General features: G+C 40.2%; 1 protein-coding gene across 1 annotated transcript in view; it reads left to right on the top strand.

The window, feature by feature from the left end:
- LOC134531905 (myo-inositol 2-dehydrogenase-like) overlaps positions 1-23,602 on the top strand; it is a 34,273-nt gene extending 10,671 nt beyond the window's left edge. The window contains exons 2-8 of the mRNA XM_063367938.1: positions 3,823-3,908; positions 7,856-8,018; positions 11,269-11,448; positions 13,360-13,487; positions 16,312-16,535; positions 21,468-21,639; positions 23,313-23,602. Of these exons, the coding sequence (XP_063224008.1) occupies positions 3,823-3,908; positions 7,856-8,018; positions 11,269-11,448; positions 13,360-13,487; positions 16,312-16,535; positions 21,468-21,639; positions 23,313-23,446 (1,087 nt within the window). The 3' untranslated portion in view covers positions 23,447-23,602. The remainder of the gene's footprint in view (positions 1-3,822; positions 3,909-7,855; positions 8,019-11,268; positions 11,449-13,359; positions 13,488-16,311; positions 16,536-21,467; positions 21,640-23,312) is intronic.
- Positions 23,603-25,446: the final 1,844 nt, after the last annotated feature.

Raw genomic sequence — 25,446 nt, 5'->3', positions numbered from 1 at the left:
GCCCACCGCAACACGCCAAAACTGAATGAGCAAGGTAGGCAAATCAAGGAGCTTAAATAATCCTGAGTTACTGGCTGCAACAGAAGCTGTCACACTCATTATCCTGAAACAACTTGTCCCTCACACAACATACACCTGTCGTCGCGACCGACAGATTTTCATTACCTGATCAAGTTTTTAACATTCTGTCACACCAAGCGATAACCAGGCCCATGGACGCAGATCCTGGAGTAGCCGGGGGGAGGGGGGCGGGCCTCACTGGAATCAAAAAGCCCTTATTTGAAGGGGCCCGCTTGCACTTGTCAAATAATTACTCTTTACTGGAAATGATAAATGCCATCTCCCTCCCTAACCCCCCCCCCCCCCTGGGAAATCCAACAGATTTTCGCCCATGACCAAACCTCCTACTCATCTGAGTTGAAACAAAATATCTTGTAGATATATTTCTTCTCTCTCCTCGTGGAATGTTATCATAACTTTCTACCAGGCAGATTTTCTTGTACAAAGTTACTGTGATCACGACTGTAAACGTGATACGAGCATATCGCATAAATTAAGGTTTCCAGTTGTAATTTTCGTCCTGCTATCAGGGTAAATCCACAAATTAAAAAGCCTTGAAGTATAACCGGGCCCCTCTGTTGCCCGCGCCCCTCCCCCCTGATCTACCTTTCCCAAGTCCCTGTCTGGGAGAAAATCGACCAATCACGAAACACAAACGATGGTACAGTGTTTTAACTCTTAGCTCATCTCAAAATCTTTTCGCAAAAAAATTACATGTCGCTACTAATAAAACATAGGCTACACTACTTAACCGTCGAAGCTAGAACACAAACGGTGGTTCCCCTGGATCGGCCAGTGACAAGCTACACGCCTGTAAGTTGCTGCTGTCTTGATGGGAAATAGATTCTAACGAACATGCCGAGTTGACAGTGACATGCGTCACTCAGAGCATCTAACAAACGGAAAAAAAGTGAAGTAGCTCGAGGCGAACGTCAAGATAGGGAAAAACGTTTCGAAATTTCGAAACCTTAGCCTTTTTTCTCTCCCCCCCCCCCCCCCCCCCCCCTTTTCACGGAGTGTGTAAACTATGTTTCACTACCGTGGGCGAACAAAGAAAGAATTTTTTTTTTGATGTGTAAACATCTTAGCTCTCTGTATAAGGCATTTGGTAGGACACAACGTGTATCAACATAAACCCATATATAGTCACTTTCGTAAACATTGGGGTACGTACCAAATGAAACTTCGTGATCGTGAAATCACCCCGCAATAAATTGGGTGAACTTAAACAGTCATATTAAAAATAAAATCTCAAGTATTAAAATACCTAAGAATTACAGTGGCATTACAGTGATTAAAATACAGATTCTCCTTGAACTATGTCAACAGTCTCGGTAGCACAGAGGTGAGTGTAAACGCTTATTAACCTTTAGGACGTGGTTAAAATCTCGCCACTTGTAGGTTTCTTAAGGTTTTTTTAATAACATTGTAATATATTAAAACTATATAAAAATGTTGAATCAGCTTAATAAGGTAAAGGTTTGTTTGTAGGAAGTAATTACCGACTGATTTCAGTCGTTTAAGCAAAAAAAAATACAATCATATATTTAATGTCATATGTGTTTTTAAATGTTTTAGGTTAATATTTTAGTAATGCCACAGAAGTACTATAACTTCTAACGTGTGTGGAAACTTTAAAGTATTAACTGCTTAGTGAATTATAACACGACGGGCAGTATCTGAACAAAATTCCTTGTCTGAAATCAAGTCCAAAGCAATATTTTCGGAATTTTTCAAGTCTTTTTCGCTTTTATCGGAGCCGTTTGTATTAGTTTAAAATTTCCGTTTGTTACGTGCTGCTATCTGTGAGTGATGAGGGCAAGGAACGTTTACGATTTAGGCAGCGGAATCTAGCGGTGGGCGCAGAAATAGGTGTGGGATTCACGTCTAAAATTTTTGGTGTGTACTTGCTTGTTTACCGATGTTAGATGTTTACAAATCACTGACGAATACTGAAAGACTCGCACACATTTTTTTTTTCCAGTGGAGGAATATTGGGTGGTATAAAATTTGCAGGCAAAAATAAGTATGTATGATTTGTTCCCGGGAAATCAATATACACAAGCTCCCCTTACGAAATTCTACCAAAAAACGTCAGATGAAAATTCATCATGAAATAATAATTTGAAAACATAAATACATCGTATAGTCTAAAGTGTTTTCCAAGGTATTTAAGCTGAAGCTGAGAATTTGAACAGAACGCGTCTGAATAATGTTTACGGACCGGTAAAATTCGCATTTTCATTTCGCGATAGGAGAAAATTCAAATGTGCATGCCTCTAAGATGCTTCCGCTATTGGCACGCACTTTACAGAAAATACTCTAGTCCAATGAGAAACAATCTACTAAATAATTACAGAATCACAGGCTATGACGTACAGACGTCTAACCAGTCGGCAGCCAATGAGCAGGTACCTAGCATTTGCCCGAGTGAACAGAATACTGCGGAGTCTATCGTAGAGGTAATAAAAAACGCGATTTCCTCCGATCCCTTATAATGTATAATTTAATAAATTTATGCAATTACTGCAACACTTGTCACTGATGTAACATTTTTTCTATTAAAAACCACACTATTCTTTCGCGTCACAAAAAGTTGAAAGGAATATGAGTTTAAAAAAATTAGTCCAATTAAATAATTTTACTACAGTGACTTCTGTTGCAAAATGTAGTTCAGTTTTAACATTATACACCATTTAACATTGCACAGACGCCTAGTGTACCTTCTAAAATACATTCTCCATTATTTGTAATAACCCAGTTGTTCAGCTCAAACTTCAAAGACGATTACCAACCCTGGGAAGCACTTTAGACAAGTCGTAGCATGTTTTCAACTTATTATTTTTCGTGATGAACGTGCACCGCATGTTTGTCGATTGAATGCCGACTCATGCTGTAGTGTAAGCCAATTGATGCCCATATACAGTACACTCCCGATTATCAGCGAAATTAAGTGGCAGGGCCACCGCGGATAGTGAAAATCGCGGATAATCAGCAAAAGAGCCGAAAATGGGAAACAAAAAAGGAAACGTAAATTTCAACTTAAAAATCTAAAAAATTATGTACAGTTTAAGTTACAATTAACAGTAAAAGTTATTAAGTGATGCTAAAATTTCAGAATTTTACTGAATAATTAACATACAGTACATTTCAGTGATGTAAACATATAAGTGTTCGGTACTTACTTCGTAACAATGGTACAGTACTGTACGTACTCAGAGACTTCATTAGACACTAAAATAGCACTACTCTTTAAATTTACAATTTTTTGAAAAAAATCAGTCACTTGTTTTTGTTTCTTGCTTTGGAAACATCTTTTCTTAATTCTTGATTGAATTTCCCCAACAGAAGTTTTTCAGCCAACTGCACATCGTTCCTCTAAATAGTGAAGCAGTCCGACGATGTGTTGCGGATCATCCGACCGCGGATAATAGGGAGTTAATTGTATAGGGAAGAACACCAGTCCAACGGAAAAAATAACACTGTGCACATTCTATGTGTGTTTATACTTACGATGGTTTGCATTTTTTTTCTTCAATGGTTTTAGTGACGACGTTTGACGACAATGTTGTTTCTTCACCACTTTCGTGCCAATATGCATAAAACGAAAACACACATTTTTACTATATTAATTTTTGTTGTCGTTTAGAGGTTGTTTCGAGGATTTCATTACCGGGCGTAGTAAAAGCTGTTTTGTCGTGTCCAATCGAACTCGGAATTTTTCTTTAAACTCAAACTCCAAACCTTCCTCATCTGTTGCAGGTACCTGAAGCACTTAAGTCTGGGAGACGGCAGCCCATTGTCCACCGGTGTGATCAATTTCGCCATTTTTGGATTGGGACGTGCTGGTGAGTAAAAGAATTCATCAGCCGAGCAGGTAAGGCGGCAGCCTGGCAGTTGTTTAAGCGACATTTAAAATTCGTTCAAGTTTTTTCTTCTGAAATGAGTAATTTCCCATACCTACCTATACAAGTTTCATTTCTTAGATTTTCCGGCAAGTGAGAAGGACTGAAACGAATGTTTTCAGGAACGATTTTACACAGAGAAAAAGGTTTGTTTGAATCAAACAAATATTTGTTTATAAATGGCGAAACAAATATTTATTTGGTGGAACAAACTATTTTGTTAGTTTAACCAAACTCGGTAATAACAAAAATAATGGGTTACACCTAACCAAATATGCATTTGATTTGACAAAATCATTTTGTTGGGACAACAGTATCTTTCCTACTACAAAATATTTGTTTGGATATACAAAATATGTTTATTTCGCCGTATATAAACAAATATTTTGTTGAGGCAAACAAACCTTTCTCTCAGTGTAGATATTAAAAATGGGTGCTTGTACTTACGTACGCGTAATTGAGATAAATTTTAATTAACGATGTAAATCAATAAATATGCTGAATTATTATTCTAATTTATCAATTTTGATTATTTATAGTAATAATTTATAGTTAAAATAAGTTATATATAGGAAATTAACCTCACGTAGGTATATAAATACACTTGAAAATGTTTATAAAGTGTAAACCACCCAAGAAGTAATTGTGATATAAAAACACACGTTTTTTTAAATTAAAAACTGAAAATGCACAAATGGTCGCACGATCCAAATCTTGCGTGAATTTCGGAACATTCTTTATATTAAAAAAAATTATGGAAAACTAATCAACATTAAAATTTTTTTTGTTGTTGTTTTAAACGCGCTAAAAAAATACCGATGGCGCAGTTTTTTGAATAAGCTCGTGGTTCTAAAAAAATTTTTTTTTTAAAAAATTCGGAACTGACGTAGTTTTCTCGTGATCATCTCTGTGTACATATTGACCGTGGAACGCGCGAGGCGAGGGACAGAAGCGGCCACGGCGCGCCTCGCGCCCGAAGCCGGGAAGCCTACAACTCACATAGTTTCGGTTCCCTGCAAGAATTTCCGAAGATTTCCGAAGTTTTGCGTTTTGGTATTAACGCCACTTCAGCCGCTAAATCGGAAGTTTCCAATGAAAACAAGCACGCTGTGACTGACCTAACCTAACCTAACCCTTCGAATTTTTTTTAAAATTTCAATTTTTGAGAGGAATCCGAAGTTGCACGAACGTGGTAGGGAACCGAAACTATGTGAGTTGTAGGCTACCGCCCGAAGCCACCCGAGACGCCTCCAGTTGCGTTGCGCGCAGTCAGCTGTCCACTGGAGGCGTGGCGAGGGGTGGGCCAGAGGGGGACTGTGTAGGGGGCACGGTTTCCGGCCCACCGCGGGAGCCCAGAAGCACACACCTTGCCGCAGACGGGGGGATCCGAGACTCGCGACCTCCGTGGGACGCCAGAAAGGCTGACTCTTGTTTCCGATGCTCACGCAGTACCGTATAGTTCATACGAACTCTCCTGGGGTCGACCCTATGAGCGCTGGGAGAAATCCCAATTTGTTAAGGCTGGCGAGCTCGGGAGAAGGCATTCATGGTAAATTAGCTCTGCATCCTCTGCTCGTCTCGAGCAACAAGATAGTAAAAAAAAAAAAAAAATAATAATAATAATAAAAAAATAAAAAAAAGCGTCCGGGCTAATTGCTGCCTTCCGACGGGGGAAGGGGGGGGGGGGGAGGCCCTTCAGGAACCATCTCCAGCCGCGGACCTCCAGAGATTTCCAAGTCCGGATCCGAATCCAAAATTCAAATAAACGAGAAACAACAAAATAAATCACTAACGTACGGCAGATGGAAAAAAAAGTACATTTAAATAATAATTAAAATTAATGAACAACTTTGTATTTTTTTCCATTTCATTTTAAATAAATAATAATTACATCAAAATTTTCAGGAATTTTAAAAACCCGGAGGGCTAACGGTATGAGGGGTCCAAGAATATCTTTCTTTCTTGTCCCGGGCGAGGCAGCAGTGTCGAGAAGGTCAAAGGTCTAAGAACACAGCCGACTGTCTGGTCAGCCAGGTGAGGTAGGGCGCAGAGGTGATGGGTAGCCCTAGCATCTGGTCACAGCTGAAGCTCCAACACCTTCCCGATCAAACGAGGGGGGAGCAATCCCCATACAGTTCTGTCTTAATTTACTTGCTCTGGAAAGTTAAAATCGATCTGTAAGCCGACTCCCAATCCACCCTTGAAGGGCGCGAGGGTGCCAACCTATTGGTTGGAATACGATGTGCCGGAAGAGGTCGCGCGGCGGACTCTTCTCTGCACCCCAGCCCCCGTCACACCGTCAAATATCTGTCTGCAACTGCATTTGGCAGCAGGGTTGGAGGGGTGGTTTTGGACGGAAAATGGCTTTCAATTTTCTCCACAACCTCAATTTTTTATTTTTTATTATTTTAATTCATGTCACGCTACCGAAGTTTGTTTTTAGTCTGAGCTATCTCAAAACTTTCCAATTTTAAAATTAAATAACGCATCACAGTGCTGAATGAAACATTTGCGTATTTATATAATTTTTCCTAAACATATATACATATTTAACTCGCAGTAATATTCTTTACATAATAACAAAAAATAATGTTCAGTGATTTTTTTATTTTAATGTTTTAGAAACATAATTACCATTTTACACACAAAATTATTTCGCATACGACATTCATATTATCATTATTCCAGTTGTTTCATTTTTTATAACCTTTTAATCTCATTTGTTATTCGCCTTCCCGTTTTCGATAGGCACGATTTTGATTGGCTGATTGCATCCAACATCCAACATATTTTAGAACATGTCCCATACTTATGCAAATGATTTGATGGGAACTCAAGTCATCAAACTTGACAAACACATATGGCTGCACTAGTGACCTTTTTGGGCAACGTCATAACAGCCCAACATTATTTGACAAAACAAATTGGAAGTGAAATTTTTTACATCCCACGATTAAAAAAAAAGAGATGACGTAGTCATAACTGTAAACGCGATCTGGAAAAATTGCATAACTCGTAAAGTTTACACATTTTAATATCAACTGATTTGTTAGAAATTACAGTAAATTTACGGACTTTTCAACGGAGAATAGTTCGTAATTTCAAATAACTGAATCTTCGCAAAAAATTACGACGTATTTCGATTTCCGAGTTGTATGTTTTCGTTCTAAACAAAGGTAAACACTTGTTGACGAAAGAAGAGTGTTCTTGCTATTGTAGAATTAACCAGTTTTTGAATGTTTTGTTAACGTACTAAAAATAATTATTATTTCTGGATTCACGTTCGAAGAAAGTGAAACTAGCGTCCGTAAATTCACGAGGATAACCATCAATTCACGAAGATCCCTGAGATTAATTATTTGCAACCGGCGTTCTTCGTAAATTGAAGGTGAACGTTTTGAACAGTGTATAGTTTGTACGAAGTGCCAGCCGGGTGAAACGCGCTGTAGCTTCCCCCCAAGGGGACGCACCACAACGCCGAAATGCCAAATTGACCACAACGCCGACAGCTAGAAAACTGCTGTGTACCACAACGCCGAAATACACTAACGCCGAAAAATGTCATTGCAGGACTGCCACAAAGGTTAGGTTAGGTTAGACTAGGTTAGGTTAGACTAGGTTAGGTTAGACTAGGTTATATTACGCTAGGTTAGGTTAGGTAAGGTTAGGTTTGATTGTGGTATTTCGGCGTTAAGGTACATTTAAGAAACTCACACAAATTCATTCAGTTGTTATTTCGGCGTTGTGGTACACAGAAGTTTTCTAGCTGTCGGCGTTGTGGTCCATTTTGACATTCGGCGTTGTGGTAACGACCCGCTTGCCAAGAGCGCGAGGGCAGTCGGGGGAAGCAGGCGGCTCGCCGGTGACTCCCGGCTGGTGGACCCCCGCAGGCACGATCCACCTGTCCAACCTGGCCCAGAACCCGCGCGCCAAGCTGCTGTACGTGGTGGACGACGACGTGGGCCGCCACGCGCAGCTCAAGAAGTACTGGAAGCTGGACGACACCGTCTTCCTCGCCAGCAGCGGCGCCTCCGAGGTCTTCAAGGACTCCAGGTGCGTCCAGACAGTCACCTCCCGGTCGTCGCCGGGGCTTCTGGCGCGCACACTTCTCGTCGTGCGCGGCGCAACTGAGGACTTCTCATCTCACAACTAGAGACCTGAAAAAATTCGCGGGCTCATTTCGTGTTTTGCTAAAATTCAAATAATTATGCCTCAGTGCTGCTTCTGCAATTTTTTCACTGTTAATCTGGAGGACTGATGGGGCCAATTAGAGACCCTCACTCATAAGAAGTGTCGAATCACAGGCCACCCAGTCGAGACGAATCACAAATCAGCAGCCAATGAACATTTGCGGCATTTGCCCGAGTGTCTAGAGGATATTGGAGTCTATCCTGGAGGTCATTGAACCCGCGAATTTTTCCGGTCTCTACTCATGACATTTCTTGGACACACGCCATTGCAGTAGGTATTGCGATGTTTGCCATGATAAAAAATTCATGAACGAAAAAGAATAAGAAATGAAAAGTTAAAAAAACACATAAACCCACAGAAAACAAGCCTTGATCAGTCTGATGTCAAACAGATAAACCCAAAGATGAACTAAAAGATGTGGGTTTATATTTTAACTATAATTTATTATTTTGCACTAATTAATTTCTCCCCGTGACAAACAGTGCAGAACTGCAATGGCATGTGTCCCAGAAATTGCAATCAGTTTAAAATTCCCCGTTGCATGAATCATTTAAAGAACGCATGGATATCTTAGTGGTAACAATTACATTACATATATATGACGGGCAAATGATTCCACGTTTGAGTGTTTTCAAGAATCTCTACCGGGTAGTTTCATGTCACTCTTCTATATATAAAAATAAAACACTTTACACGAAATACGGAAACAGCAATACTCACCCGCCCTCAGCGAATTCTTAAAACTCTTCGTAAATAAGGCACCACTCGGATATATTTAGCGGATTTCGAATCATATTCGGTTTCATCTGAAGCTATGGGCACCGCAAGTGTTCCCAGCTGGGCGTGGCCGGCCTTAAGGGCTGAAACTGAAATTTTGTATAAGATACCTCCCTTGAGTTCGTTGTACGGTCACATATATTTTCAACATATATTCATTTAGTGTAATATAATGGGTGCAAATGTTCGTGATTAATATGCGCACTTGGTGAAAAATTACCAACCATATTCCTGATTGAAAAATTCAACTTTGTCAGCTAATTATGCAAGAAGTATGCAAAGACATGATTTTTTAATTTTGTTGAATTTTGGCCATTCAAACGTCTACAAGTTTAACCGTTTTAAACGTAAATATAAAATAATGGCCTGGAACGAGACGCACACCCTTAAAGGGGAAAGATAGGAGCCGAAAGGTGGCGTCTTGGTCTCAAAAAATTTTTCTAGACCACGACGTTTTTTTTGTCGTAACGTCACAAATATCCTCGCCTTGCTCGGGATTCGAACACAGTATTTCACGCACCAGAGTTGACGCTTAGACCAAAAGCGCCATAGAAGTCGGCTCAGAGGGCGCGGTTGCACACCATAGACTCATTATGGCCGTAGAAAAACCCGTTCGAATTGAGCAGAGTAAATATTTTGTGCCCAACATTGAACGGCTTATGCTGGAATCAGAATAGCGCGACATACGTGACGCGAAAGCAAATATCGCACTGTTGTTAACACGCGATTTTAAACCGCGCGACAAACGGAAACAAAAAACTACAAATAACATGCTTCTTGGCATTGCATATGCAACCCCCGTACGGCAGCCATCGAAGTATACAATTTTTTTTTTAATATGGGCTGTTTTAAAAAACATCTTATTTGATCGAAATTTTTGTATTTATTCATAAAATACATTGTAAGTGACCTATTTAATATATATATATATATATATATATAAAACAAATTAGTACATTAAAACTCAAAAATACACGTCTAATAATTTTATTACCAATGAAAAAGTGCCCGCGAAGCGATGGAAGTAGGAAAAAAAAATCTCCAATCGGGGAGTCCGTCGCCATTTTAGTTGCGCTGACGTCATAGATGTGTCGTACGCGATTGGTTCGAAAAAAAAAAATTCGCTTCCGTCACATTGCGCCCTGTCGTGACGCCAGCATTGCCAACTTACCGACAGAAGTGTCGGCATCACGTGTCGCGGCGGACGCAACTCTTAACGTCATCGAGATTCTGAAATGTTATAGGCACAGCGTTGTTTTTTGTCCGAGTTTCAAAACAGTTAGTCCTCGATATTTCATTACTAGCGAAATTTAATATGTGCCTGTCAAATTATTACCCCAACATTCAATAATTTTGATGTAGTGTTTAAGTATTATTTGTAATGAAGCGTATACGTGTCTGTGTTACAATCATCTGATTTCGAAAATTCTGACGGCAATTCGAGAGCCAACGATGGCCTCATAGGCCTAATTATGCCGGATATGAGCTTCTCTATAAACTCAAGAGCAATAAACAGCTAACGCAGAAAACCGCCAGTTTTTTTTTTAAGCGAAAGTCGCAAGACTCCACCGACATTACAACTTTAAATCGTACATTTTTTTAGTTGATAATTCATGGTTATAACAGACGTATGATATTCTCAACAATTTTATTTAAAAGTGTTCTTTGTTTTGATTGTTACGAAGGTTTATTAAATTAAAAGTATTTAATATAAAAAAAGATCATTGCAACCTTTTACAAACCTAAAGTACGATTTTTTCTTTCAAAGTTTTTGGAACACTTCACTTTAAATACAGAAGGCGAGAACAAAAGCAACACAAAAAAAAAGTTGGGCAATGCTTGAATTGCATTTTCTCGTCTTGCGTAATTTATAAACGGGAGTTTTAAAATGTAGTTGACTTGTTGCGCCTTGCATACGATTTGTTAAATGACTGTCTGCAAAAAACCCTGTCGCTCTACTGCCTATCGGTTGAATGACTTTAGGAGAAAATAATGTCGGTTAAAATTACATTCAGTGAATTATCTGTCGGTTAAATGACTTTCAGCGAGATGACTGTCGGTAAAGTGGCACTCGGTGCACGAGCGGTCGGCGAGCGAGTGTGACGAGTGTGACGGGTGTGACGAGTGTGACGGGTGTGACGAGCGCGACGAGTGTGACGAGCGTGACGAGCGTGACGAGTTTGACGAGTGTGACGGGTGTGACGAGTGTGACGAGTGCGACGAGTGCTACGAGTGCGACGAGTGCGACGAGTGTGCCACGCGCGTGACGAGTGTGCCGAGTGTGACGTGTGTGCCGAGTGTGCCGAGCGTGACGAGTGTGCCGCGTGTGCGACAGGGTGCACGCCGTGGTGGTGGCCTCGCCCACGCACACGCACGAGGACATCGTGCACAGCGCGCTGGACAGCGGCATGGCCGTGTTCTGCGAGAAGCCCGTGGCAGAGAACCTGCAGGACTCCAAGAAGTGCTACGAGCACGCCCGCCGCGTGGGCAAGCCGCTCTTCACGGCCTTCAACAGGTGCGCGCTTCCAGGCATTTCTCCCTCTCTCGACAGCTCTGTTTAACCCATCCGCCCTCGCAGTATTTTTTTTTTGAATGCGTTTTCGCAAACGGACACCATTCGGATATCTTGAGCAGTTTTTGAATCGCACCGTATGTGTGCCCAGGTAGGCTTCAGAAGAAACCAAGCGATTTTAAAACTGCTCGACACATCCGAGTGAATATATCTGTTTACGAATATGCTCAGGTTGGAATCGAAGTTTTTTTTCAAATGTTTTTTTTTTTTTTTTTTTAAATGAAAACTTCTAAAAACAATATTTTTGGTTTTCATTTTATGGAAAAGTTCAGAAAACTAAGTCCTGACGAATTACATGAGCGATTTTCGTTGAAAATTAATTCGATATACTATTTCTAAAATATTCAATAATTTACAAGTAATGTGAAACATATTGAATTCCATTCCTGAGGATCATAGGCGATTAGAACGTTTTGAGGTATATATATATATATATATATATATATATATATATATATATATATATATATATATATTAACTGGCACAGAAGCAGATATCTTGAAAAATGCAGCTGCGAATTAAGATTCGTCTGAAGGTGAAACTGCTTAGGCACTATCTAATACCGTGCCACAAATTATTAGAGCTGAATCAAATAATGTCGTATGTGTTTGAACATAAGATAGTCAATAAGGACATACTCCAAATAACCTGTAGTCATTAAATAAATACACTTTAACAAAAAATACTTAATGCAATATATAAATATCCGATATTATTGTTATATGTAACGTGATAGTTAAGTTAATTCACTGTCCTAAAAATCGGTAAATGCAACAGACGTGAAAACAACTGTATCGCCACAAAATAGTGTTCGCAGTAAAAACTGAGTCAGGGTTCTCACCCGGGTATTCATGCTTTTTGTCGTCCCATGCTCCCATCACCTCCAACAGTTTAAGTTACCCTATTTGTGAACCCGTTCCCCTGGATAGATTTACATCATCAACTGCGCATATTAATAAGCACGGTAAATCAAAAGGAAGTCAAATTTTTGACGTGATAACGTCTTATAAATCGATGAACGCCGGCTGCACGCACAAAAAAAGCATTACTTTGTCACGTTATGCCTGAGCCGAGCGTGCAAGAACCGGCCAACCATCGTGCGAGAAAATCGTCTATATTTTCAAACAGGTTAAGGCGGGCTTTTTAAAAGCAGCAATTTAAAAAAAAAATATTTGTCCAATTTCGTCATTTCAAATTAACAATTTATTGACATATATTTTATTTCAGTTTATTCTGACGTAACAACGTCTAATAAATCGATCAAGGCCGGCTGCACGCACGAAAAAGTGTTCCGTTACGCACATTGTCCCGTTGCGCTGTGTCCCGTTACACTCATTGTACGCATGCGCCGCATCTATCTCTCTTCCACTCGATTGGAACAACCATCGATTTGACTTTTTCGAGGCACATTAAACTTGAAACACTCCCATTCGTTTCCTACTTTTCCTATCATCGTCCTATCCTTAACAGAATAACACAGATTGGAAGAAGTTAAACCGCAAACATATATTAAAGTTATAGTTAATATAATCTGTTCGTTAAAGCAATAAACATATTTGAAATAATGAGTGCAAATAAAAGAAAATTTATCAATTAAATTGTAGATTTCATTTCACTCCTTCTTTGTATCCATAGAAAATAGTGATAATTCAATAAAACTGATTCAATTTTATTCATAAAAGTATGCAATCATTTCATCAATGTTTTGTTATGACGTTGTCACGTTAAACCATCTTCCGTAAACCGACTTTACAGACAACCAGTTTTTTTGAATACTCGATTGTCTTTTTGCCATGGCGAGTTATGGTTGGATGTAACACGTGGTGGTATGGCGTATTGGAAACTGCCCGCAGGCGCTTCGACCCGGCGTACAGCAAGCTGAGGGACCGCGTGCTGGCCGGCGAGGTGGGTCACGTGCACATCATCAAGACCACGAGCCGCGACGCCCCGCTGCCGACCATAGCGTACCTCAAGGAGTCGGGTGAGCGGGCAACCACGCATCACTTGGAAACACAGTCATAACTTAGAACTATCACAAGCTAGAAACACATAACTTAGAAACACGCAACGTAGAAACACACAACGTAGAAACTTCATAACTTAGTACCATCACAACTTAGAAACACACAACGTAGAACCGTCATAACTTAGAAACACGTAAATTAGTAACACGTAACGTACAAACACACAACTTAGAAACGTCATAACGTAGAAAGTCATAACTTAGAATTATCACAACTTAGAAACACACAACTTAGAACTGTCATAACTTAGAAACACGTAACTTAGAAACACGCAACGCAGAACCACACAACTTAGAAACGTCATAACTTAGAACTGTCACAAGTTAGAAACACACAACTTAGAACTGTAATGATTTAGAAACACGTAACTTAGAAATGCGCAACGCAGAATCGCACAACTTAGAAACGTTATAACTTAGAAACACACAGCTTAGAACAGGCATAACTTATAAGATTCTATCTTGTGTGTTTCTAAGTTATGTGTTTCTAAGTTGTGTGTTTCTAAGTTGTGACAGCACCCCGGGTGAGCGCCCTCTGGAGCCTTCTTCCCCAACCCTCTGCCCCTCCTGAACATGGCGAGGTACCGACCCAGAACACCACCTCTCGACCCCAGCATCTTCTTCCTGGTCCCGCACCGAGCCTGCCTGCTTGATTCAACCCGCGTGGATGAGCCCAGGGTTTGCCTTTGTGTCCACGCAGCTTGTACCTGGGCCCGACTTAACATGATTACGTTCATCACTGACTCGCTCACTCCGTAACTCTGAAAGATTACACAACTATGTATATGTATATACGTACTGGCTCACTCGCATACTTGATCACTAGCATGCTTTTGCACAATATTAAAATAAATTTAAGTTTCAAAAAATATTTTGGGAACACTAAAATTAAAGTATTTGTTACATTCATCTTTTTTTCAACGGGCGCCTTACAACTAACTAGTAGTCTGGAGTTTAAAAAAGGGGAGTTAGTCTTGGCATCAAATGCCGCCAATCGCTGTCCAATCCCCGAACAAAGCACACGATGCATGCTACCATTTCTACCCAGCATGATTAGGCGTATAGGATTTTTCCTGGGGCGCACTTAAAGAAGTCTTACCTAACCCAGAACCCTCCCAAATAAACACATTCATTAGGTACACCGCGTGTGTGCCAGATAGACGGGGCCCTTATTTTGCTTCCATAATTTCGTGTTTTTTTTGCTAATTATTTTAAATAAATTAATAGTACAACTATTGTTTATTGTTTGTAATTTTTAAAATAACTTAATTTTTTTTGTATGTCATTCATAAAAAAAATGAAAAATTGGTTTTGCCCATAATCCTACAAACCTGAGTTTTTCACCGTTTAGGAAAACCAAAATATTTAATGATTTATGAATTATATACAACACGATTACATGCTATTAGTTCATGTTATTGATAACATAAAAATGAGCTTTTTTAAGTTTTGAATTTATATAAACATTTATAAAGAATTAACTATAGTTATACATTATGTCCATAAAATAATGTCCTGGTTATTATTTTAATAGTATCAACTGTAAGCGTTGCGGAGTGTTGGTTCAAGGTCACAAATAGTAACTCACAAACATTTTTAGATAAGCCCATGCGCGAGTACTGCGCAAAACGCCAACTCCTGAGCGTAAAGCGTTTTGTGTTCTGCAATTTGCTAAGAGTGAACCTGCACACTTTATTTCACAAAACAGGACGGAGAGTGATTGAAGGTCGAAGTCCCTGACCGTTGGATTGGTCGTAAATGGTCGAGACGACAGAGCTCCTTTTTCGCTGGCCTCCGCGTTCACCTGACATTTTTCCTTCGGGGCTTTATAATTGTCATTTGCCAGAGTTGAGACACAGAAAGGAAAAGGCTTTCCATTACTCCAGACTTGTTAACCCGAGTGTGGGGAAGAATCGGACTTTAGATTTGGATGTGTGGCGTCTAGCTAAAGTTGCACATATAAGACATTTGTAAAAAAAAAAAAAAAACTACATTAGTTTACCTTCAATTCGATGTTCGATTTGTTGTGAGTGTTCTAAATGAAACTGTTATAATATACCATTGAAACTGGGACATTATTTTGTGGACATTCTGTATTGTGAATTCTGTTTAAAAAATAATGATAGCAAACAGTGGCGTAGCATGCGGGAGGCAGTGAGCAGGGGGGGAGGGGGGGGGGGGCGCCACGACGATTTCGCGAAATTGAACCCTCACCCCCCATTTCAATTCTGGCCAGGGGCGCCAGTCGCCTTAACTACGCCACTGATAGCATAAACACGAGGGGTTGAACGACCGCGTGTACCGACAACCTTGTAGCAGGCGCAAACCAGTGCCACCCAAACCAATGCGCACAGCAATGTGCAAGCCCCCAACCCCCCGCATGGTAGACTCTTTTCTACTCTGTCCAACTCTTCTTCCTGAACCATCCTTCTGTTTCCTGTAATCAACCTGCTTGCCAATAATGCATGAAATTTTGCATCCCGCATGTGAGTGCCCAGGATTTTCCCTGTGTCTATGCAGGTTTTACCTGGGGTTGAACTTATCTAGTTTATAGTCTAGGATAGTCATTGAGGGGAGTTAGTCATGGCGCCAATAGCTGCCATGGCTGGCCAATCCCCTCCTAGCACACGATGCATGCTCCCACTCCCGCATGGCTTAAACCCTGCATGATTAGAGCGTATAGGCTTCGGTATGAGACACACTTAGAGTCTCTCCCTAACCCAGACCTCTACCAAACACACTTAGTTTTCATTTAGGTTAGGAAAAAAAAATGTTGTCGCAGGCGGCGTGTACCACGACTGCTCGGTGCACGACATCGACATGCTGTGCTGGGTGCTGGGCGAGTACCCGACTAGGGTCGCCGTGTTCGGCCACGCCAACATCCCGGAGATCGCGCAGATCGACGATCACGACACCGTGGCCATGATCTTCTCCTTCCCCAGCGGCGCCGTCGGCATGACGGACCTCAGCCGCAACGCGTGCTACGGCTACGACCAGCGCCTCGAGGTGAGCCTGGGTTGGACTTATCTAGGTTCCTTAAATGATTCCGTGACAAACAGTGCAAACTTCAACGGTGTATGTCCAAAAAGGCAGCATTAAGGGGCCCGCCTCGTCAGGGGTGTATCTCGTGTTAGTGAGGCGGGATGATAAGCGCGACGCTCGCTGGTGCTTCTAGCGCGGTATCGCCTCTAAGCGCAAGGCTCTGGACTGGCGCGCAGTCTTCTCGTCGTCACAGGATAACTGTGAAATATGAGCGGTGACAGCAACGTTATATGGCGGAGAAATGAAGATAAAGGTGTAATGCATGTGTCCCTCAAGTGCTTTCAATGATCTGTACTGGTTGTTTTACGCCTAAAAATTACTCTGAAAACATGCGTTTTAGCCATTTTAACTCTTCTGAAAATACGGCTTAAAAACTTAATCCGAAATCAAAAGTACTTTTCGGCCCTCAGCGAACTCTTAAATGCTTTTCGTAAGCAGATTCCACTCGGATATCTTGAGTAGTTTTGAAATCGCGTTGTTTCTCCTGAAGCTCTGCACACCGTATGTGTGTCCGGGTAGGCGGAGCCCTTAATTAATGTACTTCTTTAGCCCCGTTACGAAAAAAAAAAAAAATTTGAGAAAGAAATGTTTAACGATGCGCGCGCACCATGCAACGAAATTTTCACAGTACGAAAAAACATACATAACTATTGTACAAAAAATAAAAATTATATATGTATTTTTATATCTAAAACTTTAGTAATTGATATTGAATACTGGTCCATATAATTAAAAACATTTATTTATTGTGAACATTAGTGAGGTTATATTCCCGAATTTATAATTTATTTGCGTTATAAATTATAATATTCTTCATTATCAATAATTAGAATCAATAAATAAGGATAAAAACTCAGAAAATTTATTAGTCTTCATCATTAATTAAAATTAATCTCTATTATATAACTACATTAATGAATTAATTTTATATGTGTGTTTATATTAATATATCCAATACTGGGTATTATTTATATTGTTTAATTTAACCGAATCTTTATTTCAGCAACAGTTTTTATATCATCATTCCAGTTTTTAAAATTATTTTATTTATATTACTTATTTGCATGCAAAATTAAAGTTAGTTTTTATCACGCCAAGTACGTACAACTTCTAACGCGCGTACATAAATACACGCACCTGTTTTCATTGCAAATGGAACAGATTCATTCATGTAAAATTACAGATATTTGTAAATTTGTACAATTACATAGAAACTAATGTGTCACTGCAAAATAGTGTTCGCAACAATACTGGGTTCGGATTCATACGCGGCCATTTATGTTTTGTGTTATCCCATTACCTCAAATAGTAAAAGTCATTTCTAAACCGTTCCCTGAATAGTGTTCCACTAGTAACTGTACACAAAATAATCACGACACAACCAAATAAGGTCCAATTGTTGAATATTCAATATTCTATCTTTTACATGATTTTAAAAAATTTTCCTCGAATGAAACATCAATTAAAATATAAAATTGGCGCCAATTTTCGAACGAAATACTAAGCATCATCTCGAAGAACGTATTTTGTAGATGAAAAAATAACCATATCAAAATGTTGTACTTTCTTGTAGTACTATCTAAAACTATTTCTTGGCAACTGATTTTCCAAAGTACATTTTTTTTTTTTTTTGAAGTTTCTACAGTACACGCAGATGGAGACGGACCTGTACGGATTAACTCGGCGATTCTGAACTTTTTCGTTTACGTTTCTCCGTGCGACCAATAGCAGGCGAGCACTTGGCCGCGGTGGTAGTCAAGTTTATGTTCTAAATACGTTAAAAATTGTTTCGAGTAAAAGATTATCTAGTGTTCTAATACTAGTTTGTCGTTTATTTTTATTATATATGTAAATTTTTCTCGTGATATGATCAAGAGTCATATACATATATATTTAAATAAAATTAAAACTTTGTAACCTTGAAATTCAATATGTAGAACGGGCTTTAGACATGCATGGCTGACACGTGCTTTACAAGTGAAACTTCACGCTTCCGTAATTCACTCGAGCGATAAAACTAAAAAGTAAAGTTCACAATTGTAACAAACATGACTATAAAATCCTGCAAAGTCTCTTCAACAGTTGTTTCACCCTCTACTTATTTCTCTCTCTCTCTCTCTCTCTTTATATATATACATATATATACACACACATCTACATCTCTCTTCCGTATCAACTCCTGAGCTTTGCACTTTTTGTTACGTTATAAATGAGACATCGCCTCTACCTACCCTACCGGCTGTAAACAATTTTCACTTTAAATTACAGATTTTTTATTTTATTTATTTTAGAGCTCGAATAACCGCTGGTCTGTCATTGTCTAACGTACGGTTTTATGTCAACGGCAGGCGATTACGTAAAATAATTAATGTTACCTGGAGTGTGTTAACTTTATACCAGACGATAACTGTGTAAAAATAATTGAAAATTCGATATTCATACTTTTTCGTGCCATTAATTAAGATAAAAATTAGGGCTGGAATTATAACAAAAAAAAACCAAAGAGGGTGAGACAGGTTCCCCTTTAAATATAGATGTGAGTATGAAAATTCCCTGGAAACATATCTACAAATGTTTTCCCGAAAAATTTTCATTTTTTCCCAACATAAACAAAGATTTACATAATTTAAGATAGGTTCATAAACTGAGATAATAAAACAATATCTCTTATGCTGTTGCTTGTACGCATTTATAGTATTTATATTTATCCTCTATTACGGCCTTTTTATACGCCACTTTTATAATGTGACTTTACCATTATATTACAGCTCATGAAAAAAAAAGAAACTTTGAATTTGAAACGTTAAGTATAAAACTGTGGAGTTTATCCATACGTATAGTAATTTTGTCTTTCTTTACCAAATAATGGCTCACTCCTTTAGTTATTTGGTAACGTTAGTATAAAACAGTTGAGCAAACCTACTTTTGTTTATGTGAAAATATAACTTGCGTTGCTTGGCTTCTGGGTTCTAGTCGCGCCGAAGGAAAGGATTCCCACCGACGTTTCGGTCGACCATGAAAACGCCATCATCAGGGTGGCAGTCAAACCTGACGATGGCCACTGCAAAGTCGACCGAAACTTCAATGAAATCTTCTCCTTCGGCGCGGCTACAACACATAAGCCGAGCAACACTAGTCATTGGCTGCCAGAGCCTGCGACCATTATTGGAAGTGTAACTTGTTGAAAAAACATTCAGGTCTTGCAGAAAATATTTTTCCCCAATAAACATCTTTAAAGTGATCATTTAGCTGATCATCAAGAACCGACTAGGGTTTGAACACCCAGCAAGCTGAATTCCACGACTTGCGACATGCCCAGAGCATGCCACAGTAATAGCACCAATCTTACACTATCTGCACTACAAGTACGTGCCACTCACACGGCGAAAAGTGGTCGGGGTAACGAGGGTAAAAGAGGCTTTCACGTCAACCGTGAAGTCATTACAGAGACGAACACTCACATACAACCGACATATCGCAAGGATAAATAAAGGTGCACTCACAACAACGCGACGGCGCGATGTAAAAGTGGCGATGTGACAGCACAATATCGCGTTAGTGTGAATATAAGGTGTTCAACCGCGTTTACAACCAAAAATAAACGATTTTACATAAAATGTATATACCTACATATGTTTGAGATAGTAATTTCTCTAATTTAAATTTATCATTCAATTGTAAAAAAAAATCACTGCGCATAAATAAGCACATTTCGATGGTTCACAGATAAGTTTAGCAAGTAAAACTTCATAAATATACAATAACAGCAATAGAATCCACCAATGCTCAGTTTAACCAACATTCTAAAACTAAATCCCGACACTCTTCTCAGTATCGTCGCCACGCGATGGAAATAGGAAATTATTTTTTTTAATGGGGAAGTTTGTCGTGTCCGCCAATATTTTTGTCGTCATGGATGTGTCGACCGTGATTGGTCGTGAAACACCCGCGTCGTTGCAGAAAGCGCTATTGCGATTCCAGCGCCACGCGAGTCTTGTCCATGTTATAAATAGAGACCCGGGAATTTCGCGGATTCATTTAGTCGCAAGCTAGAATGCAAACCTTCACACTCTCGCACTGTGTTCATGATCGGACCGCAGTTGTTTGGACACGCCCCTCTACGACCGCGAGCCAACGATGCCCAGCTGGGAGAGAAAATAAGCGAATCAAGTAGTGCCAAATAACAAGGATAAAAAATGTTCTCGCTAAGAAATCAACCAATGGGAAAGTAAACACGGGTCGAGCACACCTATAACTTTGAATTCTATCCTGAGGCCAGAGGAATCCGCGAAAATTCCGGGTCTCTAGTTATGAAGCACGGATCAACAGCAGCAGTTGCCTCGAGCTATTTGAGGAAACCTCGGGAATGAAGAGAACTGGAGGAAAGGAATTGCTATTGAGGAGTCCCGTGGTCCCGCCTGTGTGTCCCGACCACTGCACCGGCTGCACCAGACGCGCGACGCGAACGCTTGCTCCCACCTATCTTTGAATATATATACTGTATAGAAGTCGCGAGTGGATAGGATTTACTCTACGTTTTTCAGAAGCGTATGATGAGCAGCCTGGGAACTTCACCGCTGCAGTGCGCTGCCGTAACGCCCTGCATCGTCTTAGGTTGTTATTTACACGTTAGAGCGCAGCGCTGTCGCCCGCTGTCATTCCCCCGCACCCCCCACCTATCATTAACTGCAGTTCAAGGTCGTTCAACGGGAGGGGGAATGGGGTGTTTGAAGAGTTCGACACTTGTCCGCTAGGGACCACCACAAGTCGATGCCCTAGAGATGGTGGCGAATGCGGCGGTGAATTAACCAACTACCTCAAAACCCGTATTAGAAATTTTAACCTGGGCTGGCGACTTCTATACAGTGTATATATTCAAAGCACCTATGCACGCAGGCTTTCGGCCCGCGCGGCGTGCTGCGCTGCGACGACGAGAGACCCATGTCCGGCCTGAGCAGCCAGACGGGCCTGGACGGGGCCACCTTCAACCCCATCTACTTCTCCTTCCCCTCCCGCTTCAAGCTCGGCTACTACTACGAGATGGAACACTTCCTCGACTATCTGCAAGGTAACGCATATCGGAACAAGGAAAAAATATATATGTGAGAGCGAGTCGGGTCGTTACCACAACGCCGAACGCACAATAAAGCCGAATAAAATAACGCCGAATGCCAAATTGACCGCAACGCCGACAGCTAGAAAACTGCTGTGTACCACAACGCCGAAATACGGTAACGCCGAAAAATGTTGCTGCGGGGAGTGGGGGGGGGGGGGGGGGGGGGAGGGGGGCACACGAGCAAAATGAAAAACAACTGAATGAATTTGTGTGCTAACCTCACCTAACATAACCTTTGTGGCAGTCCTGCAATGGCATTTTTCGGCGTTAATGTATTTCGGAGTTGTGGTACACAGCAGTTTTATAGCTGTCGGCGTTGTAGTCAATTTGTCATTCGGCGTTATGGTTTTCGGCGTTATTGTACGTTAGGCGTTGTGATATTTCGGCGTTGTGTTGCGTCCCCGAGCGAGTCTCTCAGTGCTCGCCAGAGAAATGTCTTCCGATGAAGCGGTTTTGATAAATTATATTTTTGAAAGATTTTTTTAAATTTTAGTTTTCATTTAAAAACGGTAATACACGCAATAGAAAATCTTGGTGTGATTATAGTCCAAACTCTAAAGTATAATATAACCAATAATAAAATTTGGCCATGTTGCGAGTCGGTCTCGGAGCTAAGCGTCGCACGGTGTGGAGGTACGGAACACTTGGTGCGCGAGTCCGACTTCACTTGACCGGCTTTTTTAAAGTTAAATTTAACTGTTGAACCGCGGGTCGCAGCTAGTCCAATATAACAAGAACATTATGCAACGTAAATAATTAATAAAGACTATGTTTTTTAAATGTCATTATTAATTAAAATGAATTATAATAAAGATTTAGACTTGATGTAAGCTTTTGGACATACGCCATTGCTAAGCACATGCATGTCTGTAGAAGAAAACTACAAAAAAACCCAAATGACAAAAACACAAACTAAGCAAAAAATTGCTGTTGTCAGGATATAAACACCACTCAATACTCCACAACAGGAATATGGTCAACAAACAAAAGAGTCGCACATATGTTTGCGTACCATGTGCGTCTTTGCCTGAGGACGGCAGCAGATAGCAGTTCCCGAAACGTCGCTTGTTTCTGTTTTAGAAAACTGTTGTGTTTGTTTCGTCTTTTCGCTTTGTCGTGTTTTTGTCTCGTTTTGACTGTTGTGCTGAAATTTTTTGGGTTCAATATTTTTGTGCTGTCATCATTTGTGGGGGTTTTCTGTTTTTGGAAAACTATTGTGTTTGTTTCGTCTTTTCGTTTTGCTGTGTTTTTGTCTCTTTTCATCTGTTGTGCTGAATTTTTTGGGTTCGGTAATTTTGTCTGTCATCATTTGTGGTTTTTTTTTTCGTTCCGTTAGTCCATTTTTCTTTGTTTGTTGACCACATTCCTGTTGTGGAGTATTGTGTGGTGTTTATATCCTGACAACAGCAATTTTTTTTGCTTAATTTGTGTTTTTGTCATTTGTGTTTTATTGTAGTTTTCTTCTACAGACATAAATGTGCTTAGCAATGGCGTATGTCCAAAAGCTTACATCAACTCATGCACTCCCATTGCACGAATCTTTCAAAGATAATACAACTATCTATATTATAATCAATATGCGCGGCGGCGGACTGCAAACGAGGCCTTGTGTGTGTCGCGCGCAGGCAAGACCACGAAGATGCTGGTGGAGGACCACGAGGTGCTGGCCGTCAGCAAGATAGCGACGGCGTGCGACGAGGCCGCCAGGACGGGGCGCACCGTGGACATCACGTGGAGCAAGGACGAGCTGCCCCAGTGAGCGAGCACCGGCCCTGCGCCGCCCGCCGCCGCGCTCACGCCGAATCTCTTAACATTCACGGAGCACAATTCCCAAACGTTTTGCAAAAAAAAAAAAAAATAATAATAATAATAATAATGCAGTGGAAAAATAAGACATTAAATAACATCATTTCTTTCTGCGTTTTTTTTTTTTTTTTACTTAACATCTCCCAGAAAAAAGTATTTTAAAACCCGATGTACACATTTATCAGTGTGTTTAAACAACATAGCCTACTGTTACGAATCAAGGGTAATAAAGATCTGTTGGGGGGGAGGGAGATATAGCCCAGTTAATTAAATTCTAGGTCTATTTTGAATCATGAACTTCCTCTAAGTCAGTCCGCAAAGGCGTATACAGGAGTGATAAAGGTGGCGGGGAGGAGGGGAGAAAGCGAATACAAACAAAATATACTAACATATTAATTGTTGGTGTTTCAACACTTTTAGAGAAACTAAATATGAAATACAGACACTGCGACATTTGTTTATTACTATGTGGGGCACCACGGACCCTTCTGCCTAACGGAAAAGACCCTATGCCGAAAAATTGCTTCCCCTCTCCCCCCCCTTCCTAACCGTTTTGAGCTGGATACGTCATTGTCTGCCCACAACTGCAGCAGCAGCAGCAGCAGCTACATAAGTAGCTATGGTGGTTGTAACAGTAGTAGCACTAGCAGCAGCAGCAGCAGCAGTAGTAGTAACAGAATAGAAGAATAGAGTAAGTATCGCTAGAAGTAATGGAGCCTAGCTCGACAGTGTCTTCCTTCCACCGCTCGTCTCTGTCCGCGCACCACCGTCGCTCCACTCACTCTTGACGCTGCACCATATATTCCACTCTCAGACCGCTTGGCCCATCTGCTTGCCAGTCGTCGCCCTCCAACTGACTCATTAATAGAGAAAAATTAGCTGATGGATAAAACTGTAGCTAATCAACTGGGCTATCCTTTCCGGGACCTGTTTTCCCACTCGTATAAATATTATCTCATACCCTTCTCGAAAACAATTTTCATACAACCATTTATTCCTGCTAGGCGTAAAATATAGTGGTTGAAGGATAAAAAAAACTTATTTAGTCCCTTAAAAGGAATTTAAAAAAAAAAATTGATAAAATGAACCAATATTGCAAGGGGTAAAAAAAAAAGATTGTACGAGAAATATATATTTTAATTAGAAGAAATAATATCAAATCTGCTCAACATTTAAGTAATCCTTCTTAATATTAACAAAATATGTTATCTAAAACTTTTTTGATAGCTGCAAACCTTAAGCGAGGGGTGAATATATTTGTTTAGTGCTTAGTTGATTGGACCAAGTGGGTATGTTATTATTAGTGAGGTTATACAATGAGCACAGTACAAAACCTACCTACCTGCACCAGGCCTATTTCAAGCTCGCAACTATATCATTATCGAAAATATCCTAAATGGTAAGAAAATGCTAGATAGGTACATAGAAAACATTCACAACATTTTGGCTGCAGCATGCGATTATTTTAAATAGAATAATGGAGAACATATAGAATATTTTGTACATTGAAGTTTTGTAATATTTTAGAAGTTTCTAGAATGCTCCCAAAGTTTCCAGAACATTTCAAAAGAAATAAGTAGTTTTAAATCTACCTGCGCCTGTAGGCTACGCCGAAAGGATTTTTTAAATTTAATTTCATGAACCACCGTATTTGCTGCAGTCCTCTACCACAGTTGAAAACCAGAAGGGAAAAAATGGACAAGAGCGAAGAAACCTTGCAGCAAGCGTGTTATCAGTTTATAAGCGGTCACGTCCGGCAGTAAACAACTAAAGGTTGAAAGTGGTCCAAGTGATGCGATTTGTTGAAAAGTTTGTGTATTTTTTCAACTCAATTGTAGCCACCATGCTCGCCCACATTCAATAACCAATAACACAGAGTTCAGGCGGAATTACAACAGCCCGTCGCTTCCGTCCATTAGCCACATGACCTGCAGCCAATCAAATGGCCCTGAA

Source organism: Bacillus rossius, chromosome 5 (genome assembly GCF_032445375.1).
Source record: "Bacillus rossius redtenbacheri isolate Brsri chromosome 5, Brsri_v3, whole genome shotgun sequence".
Classification (NCBI taxonomy): Eukaryota; Metazoa; Arthropoda; class Insecta; order Phasmatodea; family Bacillidae; genus Bacillus; species Bacillus rossius.
Note: the sequence above shows the minus strand (reverse complement) of the source record. Positions and strands in the feature narration are given on the sequence as shown.